The sequence below is a fragment of the Maylandia zebra genome, linkage group LG20 (genome assembly GCF_041146795.1).
Source record: "Maylandia zebra isolate NMK-2024a linkage group LG20, Mzebra_GT3a, whole genome shotgun sequence".
Taxonomy (NCBI): Eukaryota; Metazoa; Chordata; class Actinopteri; order Cichliformes; family Cichlidae; genus Maylandia; species Maylandia zebra.
The window spans coordinates 29,235,032-29,262,482 of record NC_135186.1 but is presented as its reverse complement, the minus strand read 5'-3'; the positions used below and the strand labels follow the sequence as shown (position 1 = coordinate 29,262,482).

Genomic DNA, 27,451 nt, shown 5'->3' with positions numbered 1-27,451 from the left:
TATCTTTTTCACAAGGTGGCATACACTTCGTATCTACATAGTTCTCCCGTATAGCTTCTCTTCACTGGCTTTTTGTAAAATTTTGAATTTAATTTAAAATCCTTCACATTAAATATAAATTCTGAAATATTATTACCAGATTAGTCCAACAGAGCTCCAATTTTGGGTTCAAGAGAAAGACAGCCTTTCTACTTTTAAGAATAATCTTAAAACATTTCTTTCTGATGAACCTTATAGTTTGGTCTAGATCAGGTGATCCTCAATGATCCCTTTCTTATGGTGTTATAAGTAATATATAGTTTTTTCCCCCTGTTTTCTGTTAGTGTTGACAGGGCCAGCAGCTTAAAGAATTTGCCGATGCTGTTGCATTGATATGCACCTTTATGTATGTGAAATTTAACATGAGTCCTTATCTGTTGTTTGTGAGTGGCAAGAATTGTAGGATTGGTGTGAACTTTATTGATTTTTGATTTTTTATTTTTAATTATTGCAGCATGCTCTGTTATCCTCTTTTTTGTCTTCTCTTTACCCTCATACCACAAACAGTCATGGCAGATGTTGCCCTTGGCTAAGGACAGTCTTCTGGGGATCTTTTTCTGTTAAAAAGAGAGCTCTTCCTCCCCACAGTTGCCAAGTGCTTGCTCTTAGGGGATACTTTGATTGTTGGGGTTGTGTTTCTGATATTGTAGGGTCTTGTCTTACGCTAAAAAAGAGAGTGTTGTGTTGTGAAAACTGAATTAAAACGAAATTTCCAAGTGGCCTAATTTCGAATCAGCCCCACGTTAAAGTGGAGTATATCCTGTTCCAGGGTACAGTTACAAAACATGAGGATATGAAAAAAATAAATAAATAAAACTATGATTTCTGTCTGTAAAGTCCTGCGTAATTTAAGATATCACATTACAGGACACGCTGTAAACTGTATTCCTTCAGTAGTTACTGATTAATACGTCGATTTAACCGCAGAAACAGAGAATTTACACATGCATAGATAAGAGCTGCGTGGTGTCTAGTTTTTCGAGCGGAAGTGCTCACTGCTCACTGCCTTGGAACATTCTCCTCACTGTGAGTGGATGTGTGTGTGTGTGTGTAAGTGGAAGAGTGTGTAGGTTATGTGTGTATTTGAGTGTGTGTATGTGTGTGTGTAAGCTGCCTCCTCTCATGTTGATGTCGACTGGCTGCCACCCACTCTAGTGGTGAATAGACAGGAAATAAAAATTAATTAATTAAATTGAAAAAGCATTCTTCGAACGGTGACCTGTCCTGTCCGAGCTACCACCGGGTCGTCCGAAACGATGAGCCTGCCTCGGCCGGACGAGTTCAAGCCTCCTCCGGAGTGCCCGGTCTTCGAGCCCAGCTGGGAAGAATTTCGAGACCCGTACGCCTTCATCAATAAGATCCGTCCCATCGCTGAAAAAACGGGCATTTGTAAAGTGCGGCCGCCCCCGGTGAGTGTCATTAAAGGTGAAAAAAGCGTTAAGGAGACTCGGATGCTGAATTAGTTCATCGTTAAAGACGGAGAGCTGGGGATTTAAAGGGACTGCTCAACATGGCGGATAAACGGTTGTTTCATTCTTTGTGCTGCCACTGCTAGCTGCCTCTCATTCGTGACTATTTACAACGTAGCCGCGCTGCTTTTGACCGACAGCAGCCTCGTAGACTTGTCGGTGTTTTGAGTGGGTTAAAGTCGTGATTCGCCGTGTGTCAACAAAGCGTCGATGGTCTCAGTCATTGAGTCACTTTTGCTTGGCTAGGCTAGCGCAGGCTAACAGCTCAACCTGTCATAATTCAACACACAGCTTTGACATAGGTGGCTATGCGGAAGCCATTAGGCTCCGTAGAAGAAGAGGATGATCATGATGTGATCATATGAGGGACAATGCTTTTACTCAGCTTGTCCCCGAGTTTCCTCGCATACCTAAAGTTGGTATTAATTAGGGATTATTTTCTCAAGAGCATCCTGAAGTGGTCATCGCCCTCCAGTGAGCGCCCCGTCACTTTTTTGGGTGTTTTTATTCCGCCTGGCCAAGTCCAGGATTAACTCTTCATTTCCAAGTGTCAGATATTGAACCCCATTGTGGGCCAAAGACTCAACTGGGTTTTCTTTCTGAAAAGTTATTGTTAAATCCGCCATATTACGGCGACCTACACCCTGGCGTGCATGTTATAAGAATATGAGTGTGTTAAGAGTGAGCCACTCTTCATGTATATGCCTGTGTTGTAGGGTGTTGTCCTCCATGTTGGCTTTGTGGTAAGCTGTGCTGGTGAGTGAGTCTTCCATCTGGCCATTTTGTGTGCCAGTGGTGAGGGGGGGATGTTGGCTTCAGAGTTGAAACAAGAACTTTAGGGGCCCAGCATGGGTGTTGAATGGGTGTTTTCATTGTATAGCCCAGTTTGTGTGTGGTATTGAAGAGCTTATTGATTGTTGTTCTCTCAGCTATCAGCAGGCCTTGCCTAGCCTGCAAATATGTAGTCGTATGCCTCTTTACCTGGCTAATTTCACTTTAGATAAGCCACCAGTGTTTAAAAAGAAAAAAAAGTTTGGCTAATTTGGGTCCAAACACAACTGGGAAAATCTTTTAAAAAAAAAAAAACAGTAGCCCCAGTCACATGGCATACTATTGCAAAAATGAAAGTCAAAGAAGACTACGTAATTAAATGACCTTCACTTGTATTTTTGTTGCTGTTTAGGGTTGGCAGCCTCCATTTGCTTGCGATATCGACAAGCTTCACTTTGTTCCTCGGATCCAAAGGCTCAATGAACTGGAGGTGAGTTTTGCTAGTCAGATCATACCAGCCCTCATTTGACTCGTTTATCTTTCTGTGGATCAGTACTCTGAAATGTTGGTTCTATTTTTAACTCATTCACGTAGCCAGTAAACCCACTGAGGCTACAATGAAACAAAGACCAGTAATGTTATTACTGCTTTGGAATAATGTTACAAAATAAAGGATTACTGGATTTAAAACTGAAAGTGCAATTATTTATGTTTTACAAAAACAGCAGAACAGCACCTAATATTCATTTTTTCTGGTTTTGCTCAGTAATCTTCTTGGTGTTCTTGGTCTTTAGCTGACTTTTCATTGCTTGTCTCTTTTCTCAGGCACAAACCAGAGTCAAACTCAACTTCTTGGACCAGATTGCGAAATTTTGGGACTTGCAGGGATGTAGCCTGAAGATTCCTCATGTGGAGAGGAAGATTTTGGATTTATATAAGCTAAATAAGGTTGATATTTGCTTGCACTGCACATCATTTTTAAATCAAATACCCAGGGGTTTTAGCTGAGTGAAAAAACATCCTTTGGATGGGTGACTACTCACATAAACACGATTAGTTAAGACTCTTGTTTTTGAGGCAATTTGATAAATAAAAATGTATTTCAAATTTGAGTAAATTAAACCAAAAAGTACTTGTTAAGAGATCAGAGTCCTGGAAATTTCCTTTAGTGGAAGATGAAAACCTTTTTATATGCAGGAAGAACTGTCCATTTATGTGTAATAATCTAGTTAAACCACTCTTATAACAAACTATGTGTCACTTCAGCTGGTAGCAGAGGAGGGCGGGTTTGACATCGTCTGCCAGGACAGGCGATGGACCAAGATTGCGCTTCACATGGGCTTTGCCCCTGGCAAAGCCGTTGGCTCACACCTGCGAGGGCATTACGAGCGAATCCTCTATCCCTACAATCTGTTTCAGAATGGAGCAAACCTGCTGGTGAGTTAGACCCATGCATCAGCCTGACAACATATCTTTTTTCCCAGTAGTGTGTGACTCATCTGGTCTGTGCACTAACTATAATGAGAAATGCCCATTTAGGAGATGTTTTCTACTTTCATTGCTCGACTTGTGCTAATGCAAAGTATACATGCAGTGCTGTACCTTACTGTAAAATAAAAAGTAACCATCCCAATACAAAGTGTAAGTGCTTTAAAGCAGCAGATATTAAAGCAGCCAGATCTTTTTCATACATTCGGGAGCTTTAGTGAGACTTTAGATTAGCTTGCGTGTCGTTTAGTGGAATACATTTTCAACTTTCATTTTAACAGCAAATGTTTCTTTCTGATCTTGTTGACTAAAGCAATTATCATCTGGCAGTTTCCATAAAGATGATGGGTCACGGTTGCCATCCTCTTTTTGTTGTTTTCTTCTTCTTCTTTTTTTTTTAAATTTCTTCTTGTTTCATTAATTTTGGGAGTACTGCAGCATCGATACCCAGCTGAGTTTAGAGAGACTAACAGCCTCAGCAGTGTAGGAGTGAAAGGCGCACATGTAGCATGGAGTACTGTGTTGTAATATACTGATTAAATCATTTTTTATGATTAAAAACATTCTTAGTAATATAGTAGTCTTATTACTATATATATATATATAGTATATATGCTGCTGCTACTACTGCACATTCACCCAATGTATACTCTATATATATATATATATATATATAATGTTCTTCCTCTACAGCTCCCCCCCCCCAATTTTTGCACATGTCGAGGAGCGTGTCAGGCTACGTTTCACGTGTTCGCGTGTTATACTTGTATAACTATGCATGTGACAAATAAAGAACCTTGAACCTTTGTATATATATATATATATATTTATATATATATATATATATATATATATATATATATATATATATATATATATATATATATATATATATATATATATATATATATATATATATATATATATATATATGTATGTATATATATATATATATATATATATATATATATATATGTATATATATATATATATATATATATATATATATACACGTACATATATATATATATATACACGTACATATATATACATATACACGTACATATATATACATATACATATACACATATGTATATATATACACATATACACATATACACATATATATATATATATATATATATATATATATATATATATATATATATATATATATATATGTATATGTGTGTGTGTTTATGTATATGTATGTATGTATGTATGTATGTGTTTGTAAAATGTGTGTGAGTGTTAGCCCTAGGGATTATCCACAGAATGCTGATTGGATTATCCAGCCCAGTTTGAAACACGTTGACTCCACCGCTAACATTTAAGAGCTAAACCACAGAAATGGTTCAGTTTTCCTAAATAATTCCCACAGTTCATAACGGTTCATAGCTGCACTTCCTGGGTGGCTGTGGCTCAGGAGGTAGAGCACGTCATGTACTAAACCAGAAGATTGGTTCATTCCTGGCTCCATTAGTGTGTTTGACAAAATTTTCTTGGCCACAATACTGAAACCTGAGTTGCTCAAAAACAAACAATAAAATCTTAAAATCAAGTTTAACAGCCCGCCAATGTGAGGAAGCCATTATAGGCAGTTTGTGGTCTTGCTTGCATATGCCAATTAATGCCCAAACCACAGCTTTTTGGACCAGTTTCCTTCCACCAAGCAGTGACAGACTGACACCTGAATAGAGAACAACAAAGATAAGGTACATTTAGTTGGGACACTACAGTTCCTGCAACCAAAACATGGAAAACAACCAAGCTCAGTATAATGAAGACAATATCAAAAAAAATAGCTTAGGAAGGTAAATATTTAGCTGTACACAAAAGGAGTACAGTTAAATAGAAAATAGAAAATAAAAGTGAGAAGCTCAGTGGATCAAAACCTAAATATAATACAGGAAGGAGCTCAGTCAGTAAAATCAACAAATGTATGCCTTCATTCAAAGTCACAATAAAACTGGTGAAGTTTGAACATGGTTTAGGACACAGCAGGTGGCTGTTTGGAAAACAAACTTAGGCGTGGTACACGTTTGCATTAGCGTAAGTAGGACAATAAAAGCAGGAAATAACCACTGAACTGGTATTTCTCATTTCTTCTGCAAATGAAAATGATTTATAGTTCAATGTTTCCATTGAAGCTAAATGTTGTTGAATGCAAGTTGAATGTAATATGGAAGGAGCAAGATTAAACAAATGCATTATTAGGATCGTTTGTTCCATGTTGGGTTGTATGTTTTGTGTTTTTAAGAGCTGTCTGATTTTTGCAGTATTTTTAAGTTAGCTCTGTTTTCTTACTGATATATTGAGTTTGAATTTATCATCTTGTGTCTCTTTTATTTATTTTGGCTCTAATTTTTCATGAGATTTTGCAAGAGAGATAATTTAATTGGTCATTTGTGACCTCTTACACAGGTCACTTTAAACTCTGTAATCACCAAAGCTCTCTCCTGCCTTAGGCACCAGATCCAGCTTCCAAACTGATGCTTTTGGAGGCTGATCCTGAACTTCAAGAAGTACGTTTGTGTCACGTTTAAGAAGCTACTCAGCCTCACATCTAACAAAATGCATGTTTATCTGTGGCTGGGCAGCATAAAGTTGTGGGGCTATATTTACAGACAACATTTAAATCTCTTCATAAAACAGTTAATCTTAGTGTCAGTTAACGGTATCTTCACCTTGATCTACTTTCTGCAGTTGTAATGTGTTATCCACACAATAACCTGCTGTTGGTAATTAGTTAAACTAAAAAGTCAAACTCCTGAGAGTCTGAGATACCTTACCTTCACACACAAACTGTCTCAACTCACACACATCCTTCTGTTTAATTTGGCATGTTTCTTTGCTCCCTGTTTGAGGTGACAAACTAACCACATCCTCCTCATGGACATTTCTTCTTTGACTGTTTCACCATAAACACTCTTAAATACCAAATGATACCAAACTTTAAAAAAAAGTAAACCACATCTGGATATTTTAACAATAAAATCCACTCTTAAAACTATAATACCAAAACTAAAATAACTCTGAATACCAGATACACTATTAAGTCCTTATTGCATGTGTTTGTCTAAGAATGTGTACATGATGTGAAATATTGTGTTTGTATTGTCATACTCTGAACTTCTTGAATCACGTCCGTGAGAAGTACCACACATGTGATTATAATTTACAGATCAAAACTAACACTGAATCTAATGAAAACAAAATATTTTCAAACAATATAAACATCAGTATAAAGAATATAAACTTTCTCTGAAAAGAGAAAGAAAAGAATACAAAAATTAAACAAGATAAAGCTTAATAAAAAAAATACAAAAATGCTAGAGTAAATGTACCTTTTTTCCGCCAGTTATCTTATTAAACTTTTACACCAGTGCCTGACAGTGGTTAACAAACTTCATCAGAGTGAGAAAGACTAAATGATATTTTTTATATTCTTATATGTATTTTTATTTTTTTTTATTTTAGTTAATTTTGTTTCAGGCAGTTTCCATTTTTTCCTTTAGTCTATAATCTTTTTTAAATTTCAGTTTATTTATTTAAATATTTAAATAAAATATTTCTTCTACTCTTACTTTTAGTTTTAGTTGTAGTTAACTGTACTGTACTACCTGGCAGTCAGTTTATATCTTCCTGATTACTGCATCTGATTATACAGGTATTTCCAGTTAGTCGCATAGGTTCTTTCTAATAGCCTTTGTGATATAGTTCTCCCTCGCTGGCTCTTTCAGTGTGTTCAGAAGCCTGTCCAGCCGGTCGACAGTGCAGAGGAGGGCACAGACATCAAGGAGCAGAAGCTGCAGGACCAGGCTCAGAGGACACCTGTCCAGATACCTGATGCTTGTCCAAGTGCTCGCAGAGCCAAGCGCATGAAGTGTGAGGTGGGAGCCACAAAGCCTGACTAAAACTGCCCTGAAACCATCAGTACAAGCTTCACTATTCAACAGTTATTTGAAGAATCTCATAGTTTGACGTTTCAGTTCTCACTTTGTCTGTAGGCTGTCTGTGTGAAGACTGAACCAGGTGAGCCCGGTGATAGCAAGCCAAACCTGAGGCGGAGGATGGGGTCTTTTGTTGTCAAGACAGAACCAGGTTAGACCCACACCCCAGAGCGAAAACAGTTATTCTGTTGATATTCACAACATTAATGCAAACACTTCAACACACTTTGTTTGGAATCATTAAGCATTAATAAACATGTATGAATGTTGTAAGAAGAGTGTTAAGTAGCGATAAGCAGAAATGAATGGTAATTAAACATATATTCAGTAGTTACAAATCCTCCTTTAGCCAAGAAAATAATATTTCTATAGTAACTTAAAAATACCAAATATGGAGTCCATGTATTTTTAAACATTTCCTGTAAAGGATAATCCTCTTCTTGGTCATAGTAACGTTTCTTGTGGCCTTGCAGAGAAAGAGATTCCAATTCTGGTGAAACAGGAACCAGTTGAAACCAAGGAACTAATATTTGAAGCTGACAAAGTTCCCAAGTCACGGTATAAGAAAGTCATGCCTCCAGTTCCTCCAAGTCCAGTAAGTAGACACCAAAAGAGTGTGTTTTAGTTTAATGCAACATGATGAGAAATCCACCCTAAGTTTTTGTCATTTGACTAAGTTGCTTCCTTTGTCCATTAAATATGTATCATTTTTTGAAGAGCACAAATAACACATAACAAAAAAAATTTGACATTTTAATGCTGAATGTAATTACATAAACTAAAAGATACAATAGCACAAGAAAAGAAGGCAGAAGTAATGTAAGAAGAGAAAAAATGAGGTTTAAAATATCATGCACCATAACTGATCCTTTAAAACTGACAGCATTTCAAAGTATATTTTTAACATGCATGTTAAAATTCTTCATTTTTGTAATAAATATACTGAGTTCTGGTAGATTTCAGTCTATGTAAAAAATGTTTTTCATTTCTATCTGTTTATTTTCGTCTCACTACAAACTGCTCCTGTTGTTATTGCCCAGGTGGATCTGGTTGTTTGTCTGGTGTGTGGCAGTGGGGGAGATGAAGACCGCCTGTTGCTGTGTGATGGCTGTGACGACAGCTACCACACCTTCTGTTTGATCCCTCCTCTGCACGACGTTCCCAGAGGAGACTGGAGGTGCCCCAAGTGTCTGGCTCAGGTGAGATTAAACAGCACAGTCTGGTAACACTTTATAATTACTATCGTTAATACATAGAAAAATGAGCTAAATAGTTTTTCACTGTTAGCAAATATTGAAAAAATACTAAATAATATTAATTATTACTTAATAATTCTTTGTAAACCATCTATAACATCTATAAGGTGGAATGGATGTTTATAAAGCTTCTAAGTAGTGCATAAATACTGTGTAGTCCATCTATAAACATTATTGTTTACTTTTGTTTATTGTAAATGTATTTGTTTTTTAAGCTGTTGCCAGGTTTTATAGTGTTTGTTTTTAAAAGAACATATAAGCAGGTATGTTATCAGTGACGTAAAGACTGTGATCCTGTAGTTTACTTTCACTTTTGCTATCTGTTTGTTTGGCTTAGAAAAACAGTACTGGGTTGGGTTACAGTACAACAAATAAGAAGTAAGATCAGTGTCACTTGTTCTGCAACAAGTGTAACTGCACTAAATACAAGAATCTCTCATCACTAATGAAAATGTGTTACAAAACTACACTAATACTGTAACTACAATTGAAAGTTTCTTAGGTATGGTTATCTTAAACTGTTACTCAAAGTCTGTATAGCTTAACGCTAACATTAAAAGGGAACTAAAATGCGTAGTTCTACATTTGTATTTTGTTTTGGGCTTTTACTGGCTTGTATAGCAGAATTAACAGCTCAAAAAAGTTGTATAACTTCTCTTAGTTTAAGCAATGTAAGGAGTGAGTGGGCTCAAACAGCTCCCATAGCCAAATCGCAAAAAGAACACAACTCCGGTGCAGCCAGTGTATTCCCAGGGTCGGTTTTAAAGGTTCTCCTTCCGGGAGCCAGCTCTAATGTCTGGCAGACTTTTGCTACCTGCAAAGCTCAGAATAATTTGATTTCACTTCTCTTTGCCACTCTTTACTTTAGTATGGCCCTTCTAAATACACCCATGTATTTTTAATGCCAAATCAGAGCCAAAATATGGTGGAACTGAACAGTCTTCTGGGTGGAAATCAGAAAAAGAAATCATGTGTGAACGTCACACCTTTAGGAGGCAGGGCTGGCTTTTACCACAGGCCACCAGAGGGGTGCCAAAGAAATATAAAAAATATTTTTAATTCTTTGTTATCTAATTTTGAAACACTGCTTACACCATTAAGCATCTGATACTCAGAGGAGACCTCAGGCAGGATGCTCTGCTGGGGGCTGACTCATATAACCTGCTGCTTCACTGATATAAAATGGTGTTTAGTTTGAGTTTTAGATATATAACAGCTGCAGCAGTGTACATAGTAAGTGAGTTTCAGTGATAACGTACAGGTGACAGTACCTCTAAATTGCAGTTACTCCAATGTTTTGTTGCCTTTGAAGTTAATGGCTGTTTAAATCTGGCCTAGACTGTTCATGGTCGCATCATCTCTCCAGGTGTAAGTTGTAAGTGTAGTGTGAAGTTTGTCAAAATGTCAGAGCAAGAGGAAAATTAAAATAATAAAACACCCAATCAAGTTGGAAATGGCTTTTAAGATGTGTATGTGCTGAAGGTTGGAGATCGATCTCCTCAGGTGTTGGCATTATAACAGTCTGCAACCTGAGTGCCACCCTTGAATCCCTTTACCACTGAGTGAAATATCAAATCTGAAACCAAGTGGGGATGCTTCCACCTGTGCCCCATTGCTCATCTGCAGCTTTCACTTTCCTCTACTGTTGCTGAAAGTTCTGAGTCTTTGAAGCTGCCAATTTGGCTCTCTAGACTGCAGACTCTAGGAGACAGGCTTCTATGTTCAGGCTCCAACACTATTGATCTAAGGGTTTCGGGGACCCTGTGTTGTTGACGTAATTAGTCGTTTTTGGACAGACATGGTAATAGTGGAGCTTGCTTGATTGGTCATGCCAGAGGCCACTTTCAATAGTGAGATACCGAGTGAGGTTTGAAAGAGAACTGCTTTTAAAAAAAAATGCTTTAAAAGGTTTGCTCACTTTTTCTCCAAGATCGTTTTTTTACCTCCTGGAAGTTCATTCATTCTCCCACAGATTCAATTTCAGAATTCTCAGATTTTTACCTATATGTTTTTAATTATGTAGTTATAGAATAGGTTTTTGGCATCATAATTCCATAAATAATTGTGTATAAATTAAAAACCACACACACAAAAGCTAACCGTGTCAATATCTTTGAAAGGCTTTTTTAAATTTGCCCACAGGAATGCAACAAGCCTCATGAGGCGTTCGGGTTTGAACAGGCATACAGAGACTATTCCCTGCGTGCATTTGGCCAAATGGCAGATGCCTTTAAATCTGATTACTTCAACATGCCAGTTCATGTAAGTAGATATGGTCCAAACATAAACATACTGCTCTATGTCAGTCTGAGTATTTTAAATTCAATTACCTCTCACTTCTTTGTTACAGATGGTGCCCACAGAGCTGGTAGAGAAAGAGTTTTGGCGTTTGGTTGGAGCCATTGATGAGGACGTTACTGTAGAGTATGGAGCAGATATCGCCTCGAAGGAGTTTGGGAGTGGATTCCCTATTCCAAATGGAAAATTTAAGGTTTCTCCAGCAGATGAGGTAAATGTCTAAATAAGCAATATAAAACCTTGCATACATCTGTTGAATCATGTTTTGTAAACTAAGAAGTACAAGCATTGCACTGTAATTCCTGCTATTGACCTGGGTATGCCGTTCCCCACGCAGAAATACCTCAAATGTGGCTGGAACCTCAACAACCTGGCGATGATGAACCCGTCTGTACTGACTCATGTAACAGCTGACATCTGTGGGATGACGCTGCCGTGGCTTTATGTTGGCATGTGCTTCTCCTCTTTCTGCTGGCACATCGAGGATCACTGGAGCTACTCCATCAATTACCTGCACTGGTATACAAAAAAAGTTTCTTGTATAGGTTTATTATTGCTTGAGCTCCTAAAATCAAATACATTTTATTTGCACCTCACTTTTGGCCAGCAGGAGTGAAGTCTTTTCTATTTTATTCATTTCAAGGGGGGAACCCAAAACCTGGTATGGTGCTCCTGGTTTTGCTGCCGAGCAGCTGGAGGACGTTATGAAGAAACTGGCCCCAGAGCTTTTTGAGTCTCAACCTGACCTGCTCCACCAGCTGGTCACTATCATGAACCCCAACACCCTGATGGACTATGGAGTCCCAGTTCGTAGTCTTTTTCACATCCTGTGTAGTCTACATCTGTATATGTAGTCAGTGTCTGTTATGAAGTGGATATACAGATAAAACTTGAATATTTCTCACAGGATTTTCTCTGCTCTCCACTTTGCTTCAGATTTACAGAACAAACCAGTGTGCTGGTGAGTTTGTCATCACATTTCCTAGAGCTTATCACAGTGGCTTCAATCAGGGCTTCAACTTCGCTGAGGCGGTCAACTTCTGCACAGTGGACTGGGTATTTAATCCCTTTATTTTCGCTGTTCTAAACAGCATCTCTTTTTTGTTTGGAAAAAGTATTTAAAACACTTTTTCTAATATAATTTTATGTGAAAGTAGAAGATGTGAATGAATAACAAGGTCATTTTTTTTATTTTTAGTATGAAAGATTTTCATTGATTGAGTACAAAAAAAATGCCAGCTTATTTTAGTAGTACTGCTTTACAGCTTGATTTATAGTTCTGTATAAAATCTACACTTTACCTGATCTGCAGCTTCCCAGAAAAGTATTTACGCATCACAGCAACACACATTTTTAACCACTGTTATAACAACTGCTTTAAGTCTTATAAAAACAGAGGTCATGTTAACTGAATGTGTGAAATCTGAAAGCTGCCCATCCCTTTAACAGGTTAAAACACCGATGGTGAAACTGTAAAATGGTACTAGGAGCACTGGTGTGTTTCTAAATTCAAACAAACACAGTAGAATCCTTCATGATGGTATTCAATGGCACCTGTTAGCAATAGGTGCAGAAGGATCACATATTGTGGGATTTCCTCTCAGTAAAGTGAGTTCTCACAGAATTAGAGAATATGTAAACTATCTAGAAGGCTGTGTGGCATGATAGCATGCAGGAGAAAGAAAGACAATCGCAAGAGAGAATGAAGCACCAGTGATGGCTGTAGAGTCCACGAACACCAGCGCAATGTGCAGAGAAGACTTTTAGTAGCTTTAGTTCAAGTCTCTGTGAGAAATTTTCCCATGAAGCAGGTAGAAAAAAAATCATGCTGAGGGCAGAGAAAAGCAGACACAAATACCAACAACAGCCTATGCCACAGGCTCTTTGGGATTCAGTGCAGGACTATAAATAAAGCTTAAGCTGCTTTATCGGGTCATGCATCAGTATTTAGATTACCTCCAGTATTTTCATAGTGTTATGCAAAGGCTGTTACTATGAACTGGAGAGAAATGTGGAGCGGCAGTTTATATTAAAAGTAAATTATATTATATCTGTTCACCCAAAAAAGATCATGTTGCTTTTTTAAAATTAGTTTTCTTTTGTAAAGTAGCCACAAGTTGAAATAAATTCATTTTAGTATCACAGGAGAGTAAGAAAAGCTGAAAATATTTACATTAGGCTGACATTTTTTTGTTCTTCTTTACACACTTACTCAAAACTACTGCTGACTAATTTCTCTTCTGCTATTGCTCCATCACCAATTACACACATAACTTTCTTTTGCTCCTTTCTCTTCTACCAGATGCCTCTTGGCAGACAGTGTGTTGACCACTACCGCATGCTGCATCGGTACAACGTGTTTTCGCATGATGAGATGGTGTGCAACATGGCCACAAAAGCAGATACACTCAGCGTGGTTCTGGCCTCAGCCGTGCACAAGGACATGGTCGCCATGATCCGAGAAGAGGAGGAGCTGAGAGAGAAAGTGAAGAAAATGGTACAGTATCTTTCAACAACTCGTGTAGACATAATGACAGAGTTGCATAGTGTGTAGACTATTTTTTAATAAATAAATACAGGTTTATTTTTCATATCACTAGTTTAAAATTGCTTTTTTGTTTTGGCCTCGCAGAAATGTGTAAAAATGTGCCACTAAGCTTTATTGGCCAGCTGTGAAAGTAGCATACATGTTTAAAAAAAGTGCAAAGAGGTGTTGTGTTTAAACACACACTGCATCACCTAATGCATTTGTTGGTATCTCACACCTTCAGGGAGCGATGCACCACCAGGAGGCAAAGTACGATCACCTCCAGGATGACGAGCGGCAATGTTTCAAGTGCAAGACTACCTGCTACCTGTCTGCCATCACCTGTCCCTGTACCCCCGGAGTATTGGTCTGTCTGTACCACATCAACAACCTCTGCTCCTGCCCCGTCACCAACTACACAGTGAAGTAAGTCCCACTGATTATTTTTTAGTATTAAACTACAGAAAACTGTGGTTCTTCTGATTTGTGCATCTTATTAAAAAAATCAATCGTTTTGCTTTGCTGCTACAGTTACAGATACACACTGGACGACCTGGTTTTGATGATGAATTCTGTGAAGCAGCGATCTGAGCTGTATGATGAATGGGCCTCCCGTGTAACAGAGACTCTAGAGGCCAAACTCGAAAAAAAGAAAGGTAAGCAGCAAAGGACCAAACAGATGGTTTCACGTGTTTAAGTAAAATAACCAGTGTTTCCTTGCACCTAATTTCAGAAAATGAAACTATATTCAAATTTAAAACCAATGTTTTGAAGTTGCAGTAGACAACCTCCTTCCATGGTGCTGTAATAAAGACTGCACTACTTTCCATTTTAAAACATTAGCTTATACTCGACTGAGTAAGCAGTAATAATAGCATCTGAATCTCGCTTTCTATCATCTTTTTAGCCACCTCTACCATCCTCCTCCTTTTTCTTTTTCCATTTCCACATTTAATGTGGTTATTCTAGCATCAACCGTTTCAGTTATCTGGCCACAGCTATGGATCATTACAGCCCAAAACAAAAGCACTATGTTCAGTTTAGCAAACAAGTCATCATTTGGCAAGGAGATTTCATACCTGCTGGAAGAGACGATGGCACAGTTAAAGTGAAGTTTATGGACAGCCCATGTAAATGCAGACGGTTTCATTTATTCTGTAGCTACTATGTTTTGCAAAAGTAGAAAAATACACATCTACACCAAAACAGGGCAGGTGCTGAGCTGAAAACAAGCCAGCAAAGATTGTAAAAAAGTTGATGGATGTATGTTTAAGACTCGTATTAAAAAGGATTGCTTTGCCTGCCAATCTGTAAATAGTCAGTAATATAATTTTGCTCGTCTTTTATCTCAGAAAGTAGAGCACTGATGAAAACCTTGTTAGTAGAAGATTGTCAGCTTTCCTGAGTAGATGTGAGAAATCCATTCATTTTACTCAAACATGTATCCAAACCTTATTAACTACCTCAGTTTCAGATCGTAAAATTTCCTACTCATCAAATTAATACAGCTGTTGTACACTTGACAAACTGCACAGTTTGTCATGTGTGACGCGTCCACCACCAGCTGCAGTCTGCGTACTGTGAGTTTGGTGTTCTTGTTTATTATGGCACAGCAGCAGGATCCCCTCTTCATCTGCCTGCCTCAGCATCCCTCCTCTCCATGTATTTTAGGCTCAAACTGGGAAAAGTGTCACTCTGTAGGAAGTGTAATCGACCTCCTGTTTAGACTCCTCAGCATGGTGTTAACTGTTTGACGTTTATTTTTAAAAGTGCCACTAGTTTAATTAAATTTCGTTTACTGAAGAGGCTGTCACACTGTTCTTGGGAGCTATAGACAGCAGAGCAAAAATAGTTTACAAAACTTGCAAATGACAGCTCTACGGCTTTTTCTCGTTATCTTAATTAAGACGCTTTAATAGGAGAAACATGTAGCAAATCAAAGTGGTAACCTGCAGGGCTGAAAAAAGAAGCCAGTGCATAAGAGCCAAAACTGCCCCCAATCCCCCAAAACTCCCACATTAAAAGGACCAATGAAAAGACTTAAAAATTAAAATAAATGTTTACAGCTTTTTAAAAAAATAATTGTTTGGAAATTGTTTGGGATTGTCTGTTTGGGATTCTCCAGTGATTAAAAACTGTTGGTAGATGAAGTTTTGAGTAGGTGTACCAGGCAGCTGTAGCCAACTGAAGTCTGCTAGAGTCCACCTGTGCTAAATGGAGTCACTGAACAAAACTGCCGTTTGTGTCTTTTGAAGCATTTTAATCAGGTAAATAGAAATTTGTCCAACTACTTTATTAGTCTGTTACTTAGTACCAATTGGAAGATATCTGAGTTTGTGCATTGCAGTCGTACAGTTGCTCATCCAAATATGCTCACTTCTGGTTTCAGAAAGCTCAAAACAAACGTGTGCCACTGCGTTTGCATTTTGACTAACAAAGCTGTGTTTGCACACACTGTTAAAACACACACTGGGCGAGACATCTTGAATGAATGATGTTGGACATTGACAGCCCCCTTTCTATTGGCCAAGTGGGGAGTCATCACTGCATATATTGCTCTAATATTAAGTTGCTCTGCAGCTGCACTGCGATTAGAAATAATGTGTTTCGAGCTCAGAGTCAAGGTCAGCATTTCCTGTGTGAGTGTCTGTGCATTCAGAATGTTTTTGGCCTTTATTGGATGGTCCAGTATAGAGTACACAGTAGTGGGAAGACAGTGAGGGGGGGGGCTGACACACTGAAAACAACCCAACACAGTAAAGACACAAGACATGTGTTACAGCTCAACCAGGTGAGCTTTAGTGGCGTCCCCTGTGCATACAGTGGTTTGCAGACCTAGGATCAGGTGTTAGAGGTATTTACTTTCATTCTGGGGCAGCTTGTTTGCGCTGCTATAAGTCCTTTAGTTAAACCCTTGGGACAGAGAACACAAAAGTCACAACAGGCAAAGAACTTGTATATGATGAAGTGAGTCAATATGCTAAAAACAATGAAAATGCTTCACTGCCACCTTTGTTTTTGCCTTTCATGGTGCTTTTGTTCACCTTTCTTCCTCTTTGCTGAGTTCCTGTTCTAGCTTGCCCCAACCTTTTAACCAGTCATTCATGCTACACAAAGCACATATCACTGTTATATCGTGAGTGCCTAATCGCAGTCCAGACCCGGGCCAGTATAACATAACACACAAAAAGAAGTACCCCGAGTTTTGTTCCTGTTTTTGATATTAGATTAGAAGATATTAGAATCACACTCAATAATCATAATGAGCTGTTGGACTAAGTGATTCTATATAAAGTCAATAAAGAAATGAAATCCTAAAATCCTTCTACCAATGACTCCGCTCCATTGTCACTGTCAGCAAAGTAATTCCTCAAAGAGCTCCTGGAAGCAATTAACCTAAGACTCAGTTAAGTCAATAGTGGTGTAAGTTATAAGATAAAAGTATTTATTACTCTTTGCAGCGCCAGTGCCATGTTCAGCAAAAACAATAAAAAAGAGGTTGCTGCAGTAAGTCATCAGTTGCTCAGCAACATGTTGGGTTATTTAAGCTGCAAATGTGTTAGACTATGATTAAGCTGCTCTTGTCTCCTCAGGCCTGCCAGTCTTTCGCACCCTCCTTGCTGAGTCAGACTCCAAGCTGTTCCCTGACAACGACCTGCTGCGTCGGCTTCGTTTGGTCACACAAGATGCTGAGAAGTGCGCGTCTGTGGCACAGCAGCTGTTGAATGGCAAGAAGCAGACCAGGTAACATTAATATGCGATGTCACCCAGGCTTATGCATTACTTCTCACACATTCTTCTTGTTGAATAGTAATGGCGCCTTAATGAGGGTGATTTCTTCACTCATGGACACAGGTATCGGTGTGGAAGTGGGAAGTCACGGAGCCAGCTGACTGTGGAGGAGCTGAGTTCATTTGTGCGGCAGCTGTATAACCTCTCCTGCAGTCTCCCTCAGGCGCCCCTGTTGAAGGTAAACTGAGGAGAAGAAATTTGCTTTTACCAAAGTAAAATTTCATTTCTTTAATTTTAAGTCACATTGTGCAGCTTTTGTTATTTGTGCAGTTTCTGTCCTGCGTTGCTTGTATTTAAAAATATGGCAGTGTGATTGGCACTAAGGCCACTGCTAAATGAGACAGTTTTATGCCTCACAGGTGAACCACAAAGTGTGGTGTCAGTGAAGGGAGGTAAATGTTGGAATAGCTTATTAATGACAATAAAGTAGACCTCTGCGTAACATGTTAGATCTGTGATCAGTTTTTTCTGAACTTTATGTGATGTATTGTTTTTATTTGTGTGTTTTTATGTGTTTTGCGTTACATGTCTTTTCTGTATTGCATAGTTTGATGTGACCTGCTTGAGGACTACAGATGTAAATTAGTGGTTTTCTTACAATCTTACACGTTTACGTCTTATTTTTTACGTCAATGTCCACTAACATGCACTTTCCCTGTTAAATAAATAAAAATGCACTACTTGATCTGATTTGAAGACATTTTTCAACTTCTTGTATTTTCCATCTTCAGGAACTCTTAAATCGCATTGAAGACTTCCAGCAGCACAGCGAGAAGGTCCTGGCAGATGAACTTCCCAGTGTTGCTGAGATCCAGAGCCTTTTGGACGTCAGCTTCGACTTCGACGTGGACCTGCCTGAGCTGCCGCGTCTGAGAGTGAGGCTGGAGCAAGCACGATGGCTGGAGGGGGTGCAACAGGCCAGCGCTCAGCCTGCTACCCTGACTCTGGAGACCATGAGGAGGCTCATCGACCAGGGAGTCGGATTAGCACCTCATCCGTCAGTGGAGAAAGCCATGGCACGACTTCAAGAGCAGCTCACTATGTCTGAGCACTGGGAGGACAAGGCGAGCAGTCTTCTTAAAGCCAGGTGAGGGCAGCACCGATTAGTCCATGATAAAGTTTGCATCATAGCCACAGGATAGGAGCTTCCAAAACAGCAACAAGGACATATTATGGTAGCTTGTCATGCTCTGAGTTTAATCCAAAAGAAAACCAGATGATTTCTAAGATGTTATTCTGCTTCTTAGCTTTAACTCTGTGTCCAGGTATTTGCACTGATTGTAACTGAATAATGTAATATTACGTCAGTGCTCCTGATTTTGCTTCATTTTAATTACAGCTAGTGCAAAATGCTGCTGCTAGAATATTCAACAAGACCAACAAAAAGTGAGCATCATGTTTAGTTCTGCCCTCATTCCATTGGTACTCAGTGCTGTCCAGTATTAACTGTCATTAGTGCTTTTCAGAAGCTTTTAATGGCATGGCTGTCAGGAATGCGCATTTACTCTCACCATTATCAGGCAAACTAATCTCCAATCAGGACTTAAATATCAGTATTTTTAAAAAAAGTTTTGTGTTTCCTCATCATGCTTAGTCCACTGCAGCTTTGAATTTGGGGTTTTCACAGAATTTGAGATAGTGTATGAAAAATATTTCAGATGTTTGACAATTAAAATATTATTTAATGTAAATAAGTTTGGTTTTCAAAATAACATAAGCTTTATGTTTTATGCAATTTTATGCAATAAAACATGTATGTACAGAACATTTTTGAAAGTGTTTGTGGTAAAATAAATATTTAGAAAGCTTGTGAACGAAGTGTCATGGCATTTCTTGGTATGGATAATATAGATAACATGGACCTGATGCAAATATTGTGCCAATGTTTACAACCTATGGTGCGTCATTTGTGTTTTTCTACCCACCAGACCACCACACTCCATAGAGACCCTTAGTGCTGCTTCTGAGAAGGCATCTAGCATCCCTGCCTACCTCCCAAACTGCCTTCTCCTGAAAGACACCATCAGAAAAGCCCAAGAGTGGCTACAAGAAGCTGAGGAGCTTCAGGTTAGCAGAAATTTTAAGAATGGTTGGACTATTAGGAAATATGATATTATTATATGTTATTTTGATAGGGTGTGACTTAAAAACAATTGTGATGGTGTTTATAACGATTGAGAGTTCTCCTGTCATGAAAACTTGTTAGTAACTTATTGCCAGTTTAAAGGAAGTGCGTGAGGTTACTGCAACAAAGAGGCTGTTCTTAGAGGCGTATAAAAGACAGCAGGAAGGCAGTGAAACTGTGTCACTCACATTTGTGACCAAAAATAGAGGCGTCTGGGGTGTAAAAAGTGTGAAGGGGTGTGTGAGTAAAAACTATTTTTAGATTCAGCCTCCGTGTTTCACAGCAGCAGTGAAGGTGACGCTGTCGTAGTTATTTTGAGGCTGGAGCCTCTCCACTCTGACCCACACACGCAGTGAGAGGAAAGAGGCGGTGCAGCGAAAACAGGGGGAAAAAAAAGTCAACAATTACTGTAACTACAATCGAAATCTCTGAGTGGAAAAGTCCAAAACGACTCATGTATTGTATCTTTTTGCCTGATCCCATCCTCTGCTGATTTATTTTATACAGCAACTATATAGCATACTGAAAAAAAGTGCTGGCTTACGTATTGTATGTTTTGCCGTGCCTTTCAGTGTCTGGCACAATAATAACATGCAGGGTTGAGTGTAAACAGGAGCACAACTTCCTTTATTTGAAGGCTTTAGTTTTTAATTATTCTTCAGAATATTTTTAGAATAATTAATTCTTTGTGTTATTATAACTATTAAGCTATTCAGTAGTATATAACTTAATGAAAATTATTAGTTGTTTTTTTAAGGACCAGTAAAATGTAAACGAGGCCAACATAACTGGTCAGCTGGTTCAGGGTATCAGTGGGGCAAAAAAAGCGTGTTACACTAAAATAATCTTCTTGATTCAGGTCAGCGGCTGCATCCCGATGGTGGACACCCTCTCTGACATGGTGCTACGAGGACAAGCCATTCAAGTCCACCTGGAGCCTTTAGACAGGCTGGAGTCTCTCATGGCACAAGTGCAGGAATGGAAAGAATCAGCAGCAGCAACTTTCCTTCAGAAAGACTCAAGCCTCACCTTGCTGGAGGTAAAATTAAATTAGATTTAAAAGGATTTTTAGGACATTTTGAAATATTATCTGCTGAGGTTAAAACCTGGCAGGCAGAAAATGTTTGACTTGTCCGATCCTTCCTGTTTCTACTTCTCTTTGTGTGGAGAGAGTTGAGCTTGTGTTTAATGAATTTGAATACTGTTTATGTATACTGTATTGGATTCTCTGGAAACAAAGAAAACATTTGAAGATGTTTTTTATGGGATCTTACCCAATAAACTGTATTAGACAAAACAGTTAGTCACCAAAACTATTGCCAAACTTCTACGTGAAAATCATTTATTTCCATCAAATTCAGGCTTCGTTGTAGTGTCTGGCACAATAATAACATGCAGGGTTAAGTGTAAACAGGAGCACAATTTCCTTTATTTTAAGGCTCGGTGCAGATAAAATCCCTGTGTCAAAGGCAGAGGTTGTTAGTTTTAGGTCCTGTTAGTCCAGGAGACTCACAGGGCTTTTGTTCTCTGCAGGTTCTTTGTCCCCGATGTGAAGTTGGAAACGTCGGTTCTCCAAAGAGGAAGGCAAAGAAAGGAAAGGAATCACCTAAAAGTAACAAAAAGAAAACTTCGAGGTTCAATACGCTCAGCGATGTGGAAAAAGCGCTTTCAGAGACCACGGATTCTACCTCTGCAGTAAGTATTCAAAGAGCTATTCCCTGAGACACGTGTGCTTCAAAAGAATAAAGTTTGCTGAGTTACCTGATTTTGACGTTTTGGTGGTCAGATCCTGATGACGAGAAGTAGTTTTGAGCGGAAGGAAAGTCTTGTCTTTTCAGGTTGTTGCAGGAAAAGCTTAACTGCATATAGAAGGGTGCTTGGGATGTGTGTTGAGCAGTCAAACTTGATAAGGGGCACAATGCTGAACAGGGTGATAACAGTCAATTTAAGAAAAAAACTAACTTTTATTCAAACATTCGCTGTAATATTATGATAACACAGTAATTATTTGCTTAATCACTGCGGTAGAGATCTGACTGCTGAAATTCATCAGGAAAAATACTGAGTATGTTTTATTCAACAGATGGCAACTCTTGAGGAGCTGTGGGTGAGGGAGATGGAGGCTTTCTCTAATCTCAGGGCAGCAAATGAGTCAAAGCTCCTTCCCACGGCAGACTGCATGGACCTGAGGGTGTGTTTCTGTCAGAGGGCGCCCATGGGTGCGATGCTACAGTGCGAACTCTGCAGGGATGCCTTCCACAGCGTGTGCGTCAGAGACCCGTCAGATCCCTGCAAAACACAGCCATGGCTTTGTCCGCAGTGCCAGCGGTCAGAAAAGCCCCCCTTGAGCAAAGTCCTCTCTCTGCTGGCATCACTGCGGCACATCGGGGTGCGCCTTCCGGAGGGTGATGCACTGCACTATCTGATGGAGAGGACAGTAAACTGGCAGCAGCGAGCGCAGGAGGTTTCACAGGCATGTAACCTACCAGAACTCGAAGAGAGGCCAGGAACTCCTCCCACTCTCACCCGCTGGGTTTCAGGCAGTGACAACCCTCAGAGCAACACTCAGGTCACTCCTCATCTCTTTGTGCCACTTTTTAAGCAGTTAATTTTTTGCAAATGTTAATTGGTAATGATGGGGAACAATTCTCTCCCCAACTCTGCTAAATGAAAATGTACGTCTGCAACAGAGAGTTAGATTTTCTCCACATGACACAATAAACCAGTTCCCTTACAAAACCATTTTAAGATTTTGGTTCAGGATCAGGTTTTTACAGCTTTTCCAAGCATTTCGTACAAAACAGAAGGAGCTAACAGAAGGAGATATATTAGTATATTAGTATAAATCATCTGGCAGGTGTAAAAAAATAAAATAAAATAATGAAGGAGGAGAAATGCACCATTAAAGGGTGCTGTGAGATGTAATAAAAAGATGATAGGTGTCTTAGAAGCTGCAGAAATGACACAAATCTGATTCATATGTAGAGCTCAGTTCCAGCCCTCTTTAAAGCTTAAAGAGTTGTTTTTATTATCACCTACCTGCGTGTGTTAACATCGGAGTTTGATGGTTTTGATACAGGCTCCTTGTTTGACTCCAGAGTGGAATAGGACAAGCCATGCTCAGACCGTCTTCTACACCGAGCAGAGATGCATACCGCTGCACGGTCAGTGTCCTGAGCCACTTCATGAAGACATGACTCGCAGTTTTTCTGTCGTTTCAGATTGTCACATTTTAGATTTTGCGTGTTTATGTTGCAGGTTTGAGTCGGGACCTGGAAGAGCTGATGGTGGAGGGGCTCCTTCTGCAGGTGTCTTTGCCAGAGGTGCAGAGCCTCTACCTTGTCTTATTGGACAGAGCCAGCAGCCAGCAAACAAACCCATGCATGTCACCACCACAGGAGGAGCCCACAGACTGTGAGAAACACATGCAGTTTAACTCTCAGGGAACAAATCTGCCACTGAACCAGGTACAAGCCAAACCAATAAAGGAACCATTTCACATCCTGAACACTGCAGCGCCAGTTTCATCGTGCTGATTTTATTTTCAGGATGGTGCCAAAGGTGCAAGCAGCTCAGAAAAGAAGGTGAAGCGGCATCTGGAGAGAGACAGCTCAGATGGAGAGCGCAGAGCGAAGGACAAAAAGCACTCTCACAAGAGACAAAAGATGAATAAAAAGAATCCACAGCGCAGGCAAACCTCGACCTCGTCCTCCCCGCGCTCCAACTTCTCCCAGTCTGACGACTCTGATGAGGAAATGGCTGTGTGTCCAGCAGAGAGGTGTCAGCTGCCAGAGGGAGATGAGGTGAGAAAGACCTCTGACAGGAGCCACATAAATGGATTTAGTCTGCAGAGGACAGGCTAAGGTTACTTTACTGTCTTCCATATGAGGACCTCATCTCCGGTCAGGAAACTGCTGCTTCAAAAACAAGACGAGCTGTAATCTTTATTTTTATCTAAAGAATTGATCGTGAACAGCAAACACCAGCGCTCCCAGACAAACCTGTGCAAAAACTCTGTGCTGTAGGTTTCTGGTGAATGACATTTTAATATTTCATTTTATTAACATAAAGCCTTCACATAAATGTGTTGGCGGGTTATGGGTGAGATTTTTGGAGCCAAAAGTGACCCCTTAACAACGTCACAGACTTCTGAGGGGGTCTGTACCTCACAGCAGGCATTAATATTAGTCAGATCAACAAAAAAAAAGGCACCCCCCACAGCGGAGATATTCAAGTCAGGCATTCAAATTAGCAGAGTCGAGCCCGAGGAGGGTTGATCAGCTAAAGCTGTGTCGGGACATCTGTCAGTCAAACTGGCCAAACCTCAAACTCCAGTTTCCAGGTGGATGAGTTATAAAAAACACAGGGAGGTGGTGTAATGATGGTGGAAACTATCCTCCCCCTCCAGCTATGCTGTTCCCGTGACTTTGAGTTTGAAGGATTTCCAATTTTATAAGACAAACAAACTAAATAACAACAACATCATGAAGTAGAACATAGCCATCATCTCTTGGAGGACACATTTAACTTTAAATATATGTTAGATTCTCCTGTTGATCCCTTGATTGAATATGTGTGACAGGTCTATCATAAACAGGACGGAGGGGAATTTTTTCAGGATAAACGCAAACTAAAACTTTCCTCCGGATTAACTGAATTTTTCAATGAATATCCGACTGCAGACTAACTCTAAATCTTTATTCGATTTTTTCCATTGATGGCATAGGTGGTACCTTGTTTGGTCGAGCTTGTAAATTGTTTTGCTGCTCTCCATGAAAACACAGGTGGTGTTGGTGAACATTGTGGAGCATATAGCTTTTGGAAGTGTAGACCTGTTGTTTAGCTGTGATGTTGACTGACTTGTGTGTTTCTGCAGGTGAATTGGGTCCAGTGTGACGGCAGCTGCAATCAGTGGTTTCACCAAGTGTGCGTCGGCGTTACGGCAGAAATGGCCGAGAAGGAGGACTACATTTGCGTCACGTGTACACTGAACGACGGGCGCGTAAGAAAGTAAAGATGTCATTCTGAAGGGAGGCGTGTCTTCAGTCTGGAGGGTCACTGACCCCGTACCCCTCTTCACCCCCTCGTCCCGTCTGTCTAACCCTTTTGTAACAACGGTGCTATCTCCTCTTTGACATGTTGTCCAGAACTATAATGTTTAGTTATTTTTTTGTATTTTTACATATATATATTATATATATTTCCTCCTTCTTATGAATTGTTTGTGGTTGTCTAAATGAAAAAAAGAAAAACACAGGATGTGAAGTCTGCTGCATGGCATCCCGTTACATCGACGCAAAGGAGTCTTACACCATGAACCCCCCTCCCCCCCGGTAAAGAGAATTAATCAAGGGTTAATATTATCTTCTTTAAAACTTTCTTGCATGTTAAACCAGAGCTAAGGGGACAGAAGTCGAGGTTTTCACCCCCCAAAAAATGACTTTTTTTTTCTTTGAAATCCAGTGTTTAGTACATGCATCTTAATATAATTATTCCCATTTTTTGTTTTGTAGAATAGTTTTATTTATCTGAGCAATAATTTTTGTCTGAATCGACTTAAATGGCTTTGATCTCGGCTGAGTTGTGTTTTAGCGATGATGGTGTGATGTACAGAAAGCTACTGGGTTACGTGTCTGGGTTACGGAGAAACACTGCGGCACGCCAAAGGAAAAAGAGGCTGCTGGCTGGGCAGATCCTCGCCTTGTAACCCATCACGGGAAACAGCAGGAAGGACCTGGAGTAGCTGAAGATGTTACAAGTTTATATTGTGGAATAAAGCCCTTTTGTTCTATGGATATGCCTTGTCCTTTCACTTCAATGTAGTAAAAACAAAAAAACACTGCCTGTCCTCCAAAACAGGATTTAAATACGCTGTTCAGACAGTGGTCATACAAGTTTACCCATCAGAGATCACAGTGACTAACTATTCTAAAAACCAGATTTTTAAAATGTAATAATCATTAAACCCTGATAATGCTGATTTTTATTGCTTCATCATGAAACAAATTTTACAATAAACATTTATGATCCCCAGTTATATTTATCTTTGAAGCCAGACAATAAAGACCTGAATGATCCGTAAACACGGAGTCTAACCAGATGCTGACGTCAATAATTTAATATCATTTTCCGGATTGTGGTTACACTACTTAAGAAACAGTGTAAATTAGAGTATTTTTACTGTTTATTTATTAGTATTTATTGTTTATCAAAGGGTCTGAATCCTCTACCAAAAAAAAATATTGTTCTGAATGATTGCAGTGCGGAAACAGGCGAGATTGCTTCAGTTTTCTGTCTGACAGTAATGATAACATTCGGTGGTTCTGCGATCTCACTGGTAGGTGACAGAGATGGTGGGGTGTGGACAACCAGGAGGAAAACATAAAATCTGAATCTACAGAGCTTATATTTATGTTTTATTTTTACAGAAATTCAATTTTGAAACCTTTTAATTATCAATAATTGATCAACATTTTTATCTTCTGAAGTCGGGCCTGTCAAAACAAGTTTGAGAACCCAATTTTTCATTCTGTGTAACGCAGAATAAAATTTCAGTTATTTTCAGTGTTTAATAATTTAATAGGATGCTAATCTTTAAATTACACCCTCACTTTCAGAAACATCAGGATAACTGTGTAAAATGTAAATAAAAAAAACTGTGGAACAATTTCAGGATAATGTTGGTCGATGTAAAACTGTGAAGACTTTGAATATCTCATCATTTATAGATGAAAATATGATCAAAATATTCAGAGAATCCGAAGAAATCTCTGTCTGCGAGGGACAAAAGCCATGCCCTGCATTAAAAACAGACATGATTCTGTTATTTAATTATTGGATGGGCTCAGGAACACTTCCAAAAGTCATTGTCTGTGAACATGGTTCATCCAGTGCAGGTTAAAGCTCTATGATGCAAAGAAGGAGCCATATGTGAATATGATCCAGAAACTCTCTCTGGGCCAAAGCTCATTTAAAATGAGCAACGTGGAAATCTGTTCTGGGGTTAGACAACTTGAAATCTGACGTCCTTAAAGAGGAGAGGGACCATCCAGCTTGATATCAGCGCTCAGTTCAAAAGCCTGCATCTGTGATGGTATGGAGGTGCATTAGTTCCCATGCAATTAGCAGCTTGCACATCTGGAAAGGTTTCAGAGCAACATACATCCAGATGACATCTTTTTCAGGGAAGGCCTTGCATATTTCATATTTTAGTTATTACAACAGCTTGTTTTTTTAGTATAAGAGTAGAATGAGCTGCTAGAATCCTCTATCAGACAAGACTGAGACTATTTTCCCCTTAAAAGTCCAGCAGCTCAGTTCCCAGATGTTTACAGAGTGTTGTTAAAAGAAGACTGGATGCCACACAGTGGTAAACATGGCCATGTTCTAACTTTTTTGAAATGTGATGCTGCCATTAAACTCAGAATGAAATTCAGAATGTGTTTACCATTCAGCCAATTGTCTGATACAGGAACAGCATATCTAAATCTATTATTATTGTCATTTGCTAAAATTAGCAATAATTAATAAATTTAAAGATTCCACATAAATAAATATCTTTGCAGAATTACGTACTGCTGAAAAAGCTGCAAGGACTTATAAAACCCTATAAGATGCCACCATTGTGGCAGCAGCTTTCCAACTACTGGCATGAATGTGATCATTTCAGAGTCCTTGAGCCTGATTAATTCCCTTGATAAAAGTATCTATCTGTTTATACTTGTTTTTATACT

The 27,451-nt window shown here is 39.1% G+C and overlaps 1 protein-coding gene across 2 annotated transcripts; it reads left to right on the top strand.

The window, feature by feature from the left end:
* Positions 1-1,074: 1,074 nt before the first annotated feature.
* kdm5bb (lysine demethylase 5Bb) lies at positions 1,075-25,513 on the top strand. 2 transcript variants are annotated; one of them, XM_004546423.3, is made up of 28 exons: positions 1,075-1,448; positions 2,692-2,769; positions 3,105-3,227; positions 3,546-3,716; positions 6,236-6,292; positions 7,511-7,660; positions 7,778-7,871; positions 8,194-8,315; positions 8,761-8,919; positions 11,119-11,238; positions 11,327-11,485; positions 11,612-11,793; positions 11,918-12,080; positions 12,211-12,330; positions 13,577-13,771; positions 14,046-14,227; positions 14,333-14,457; positions 17,395-17,545; positions 17,657-17,771; positions 18,325-18,680; positions 19,522-19,660; positions 20,578-20,757; positions 21,252-21,413; positions 21,802-22,287; positions 22,798-22,882; positions 22,977-23,185; positions 23,267-23,521; positions 24,595-25,513. In XM_004546423.3, the coding sequence occupies exons 1-28, from the start codon at positions 1,296-1,298 to the stop codon at positions 24,730-24,732; spliced, it is 4,629 nt and encodes a 1,542-aa protein (XP_004546480.3). In that variant the 5' UTR covers positions 1,075-1,295; the 3' UTR covers positions 24,733-25,513. The 2 variants fall into 2 exon arrangements, with proteins under 2 accessions (XP_004546480.3, XP_012773264.3); XM_012917810.3 differs by lacking the exon at positions 6,236-6,292.
* Positions 25,514-27,451: the final 1,938 nt, after the last annotated feature.

What these genes read in the sequence shown, in the direction of transcription:
- kdm5bb (XM_004546423.3), top strand. Translation starts at nt 1,296, where the DNA reads ATGAGCCTGCCTCGGCCGGACGAGTTCAAGCCTCCTCCGGAGTGCCCG. An exon ending in CTCAGGCGCCCCTGTTGAAG is followed by an intron (nt 17,772 to 18,324) that starts GTAAACTGAGGA and finishes TTCCATCTTCAG; the next exon opens with GAACTCTTAAATCGCATTGA. An exon ending in CAAGCCTCACCTTGCTGGAG is followed by an intron (nt 20,758 to 21,251) that starts GTAAAATTAAAT and finishes TGTTCTCTGCAG; the next exon opens with GTTCTTTGTCCCCGATGTGA.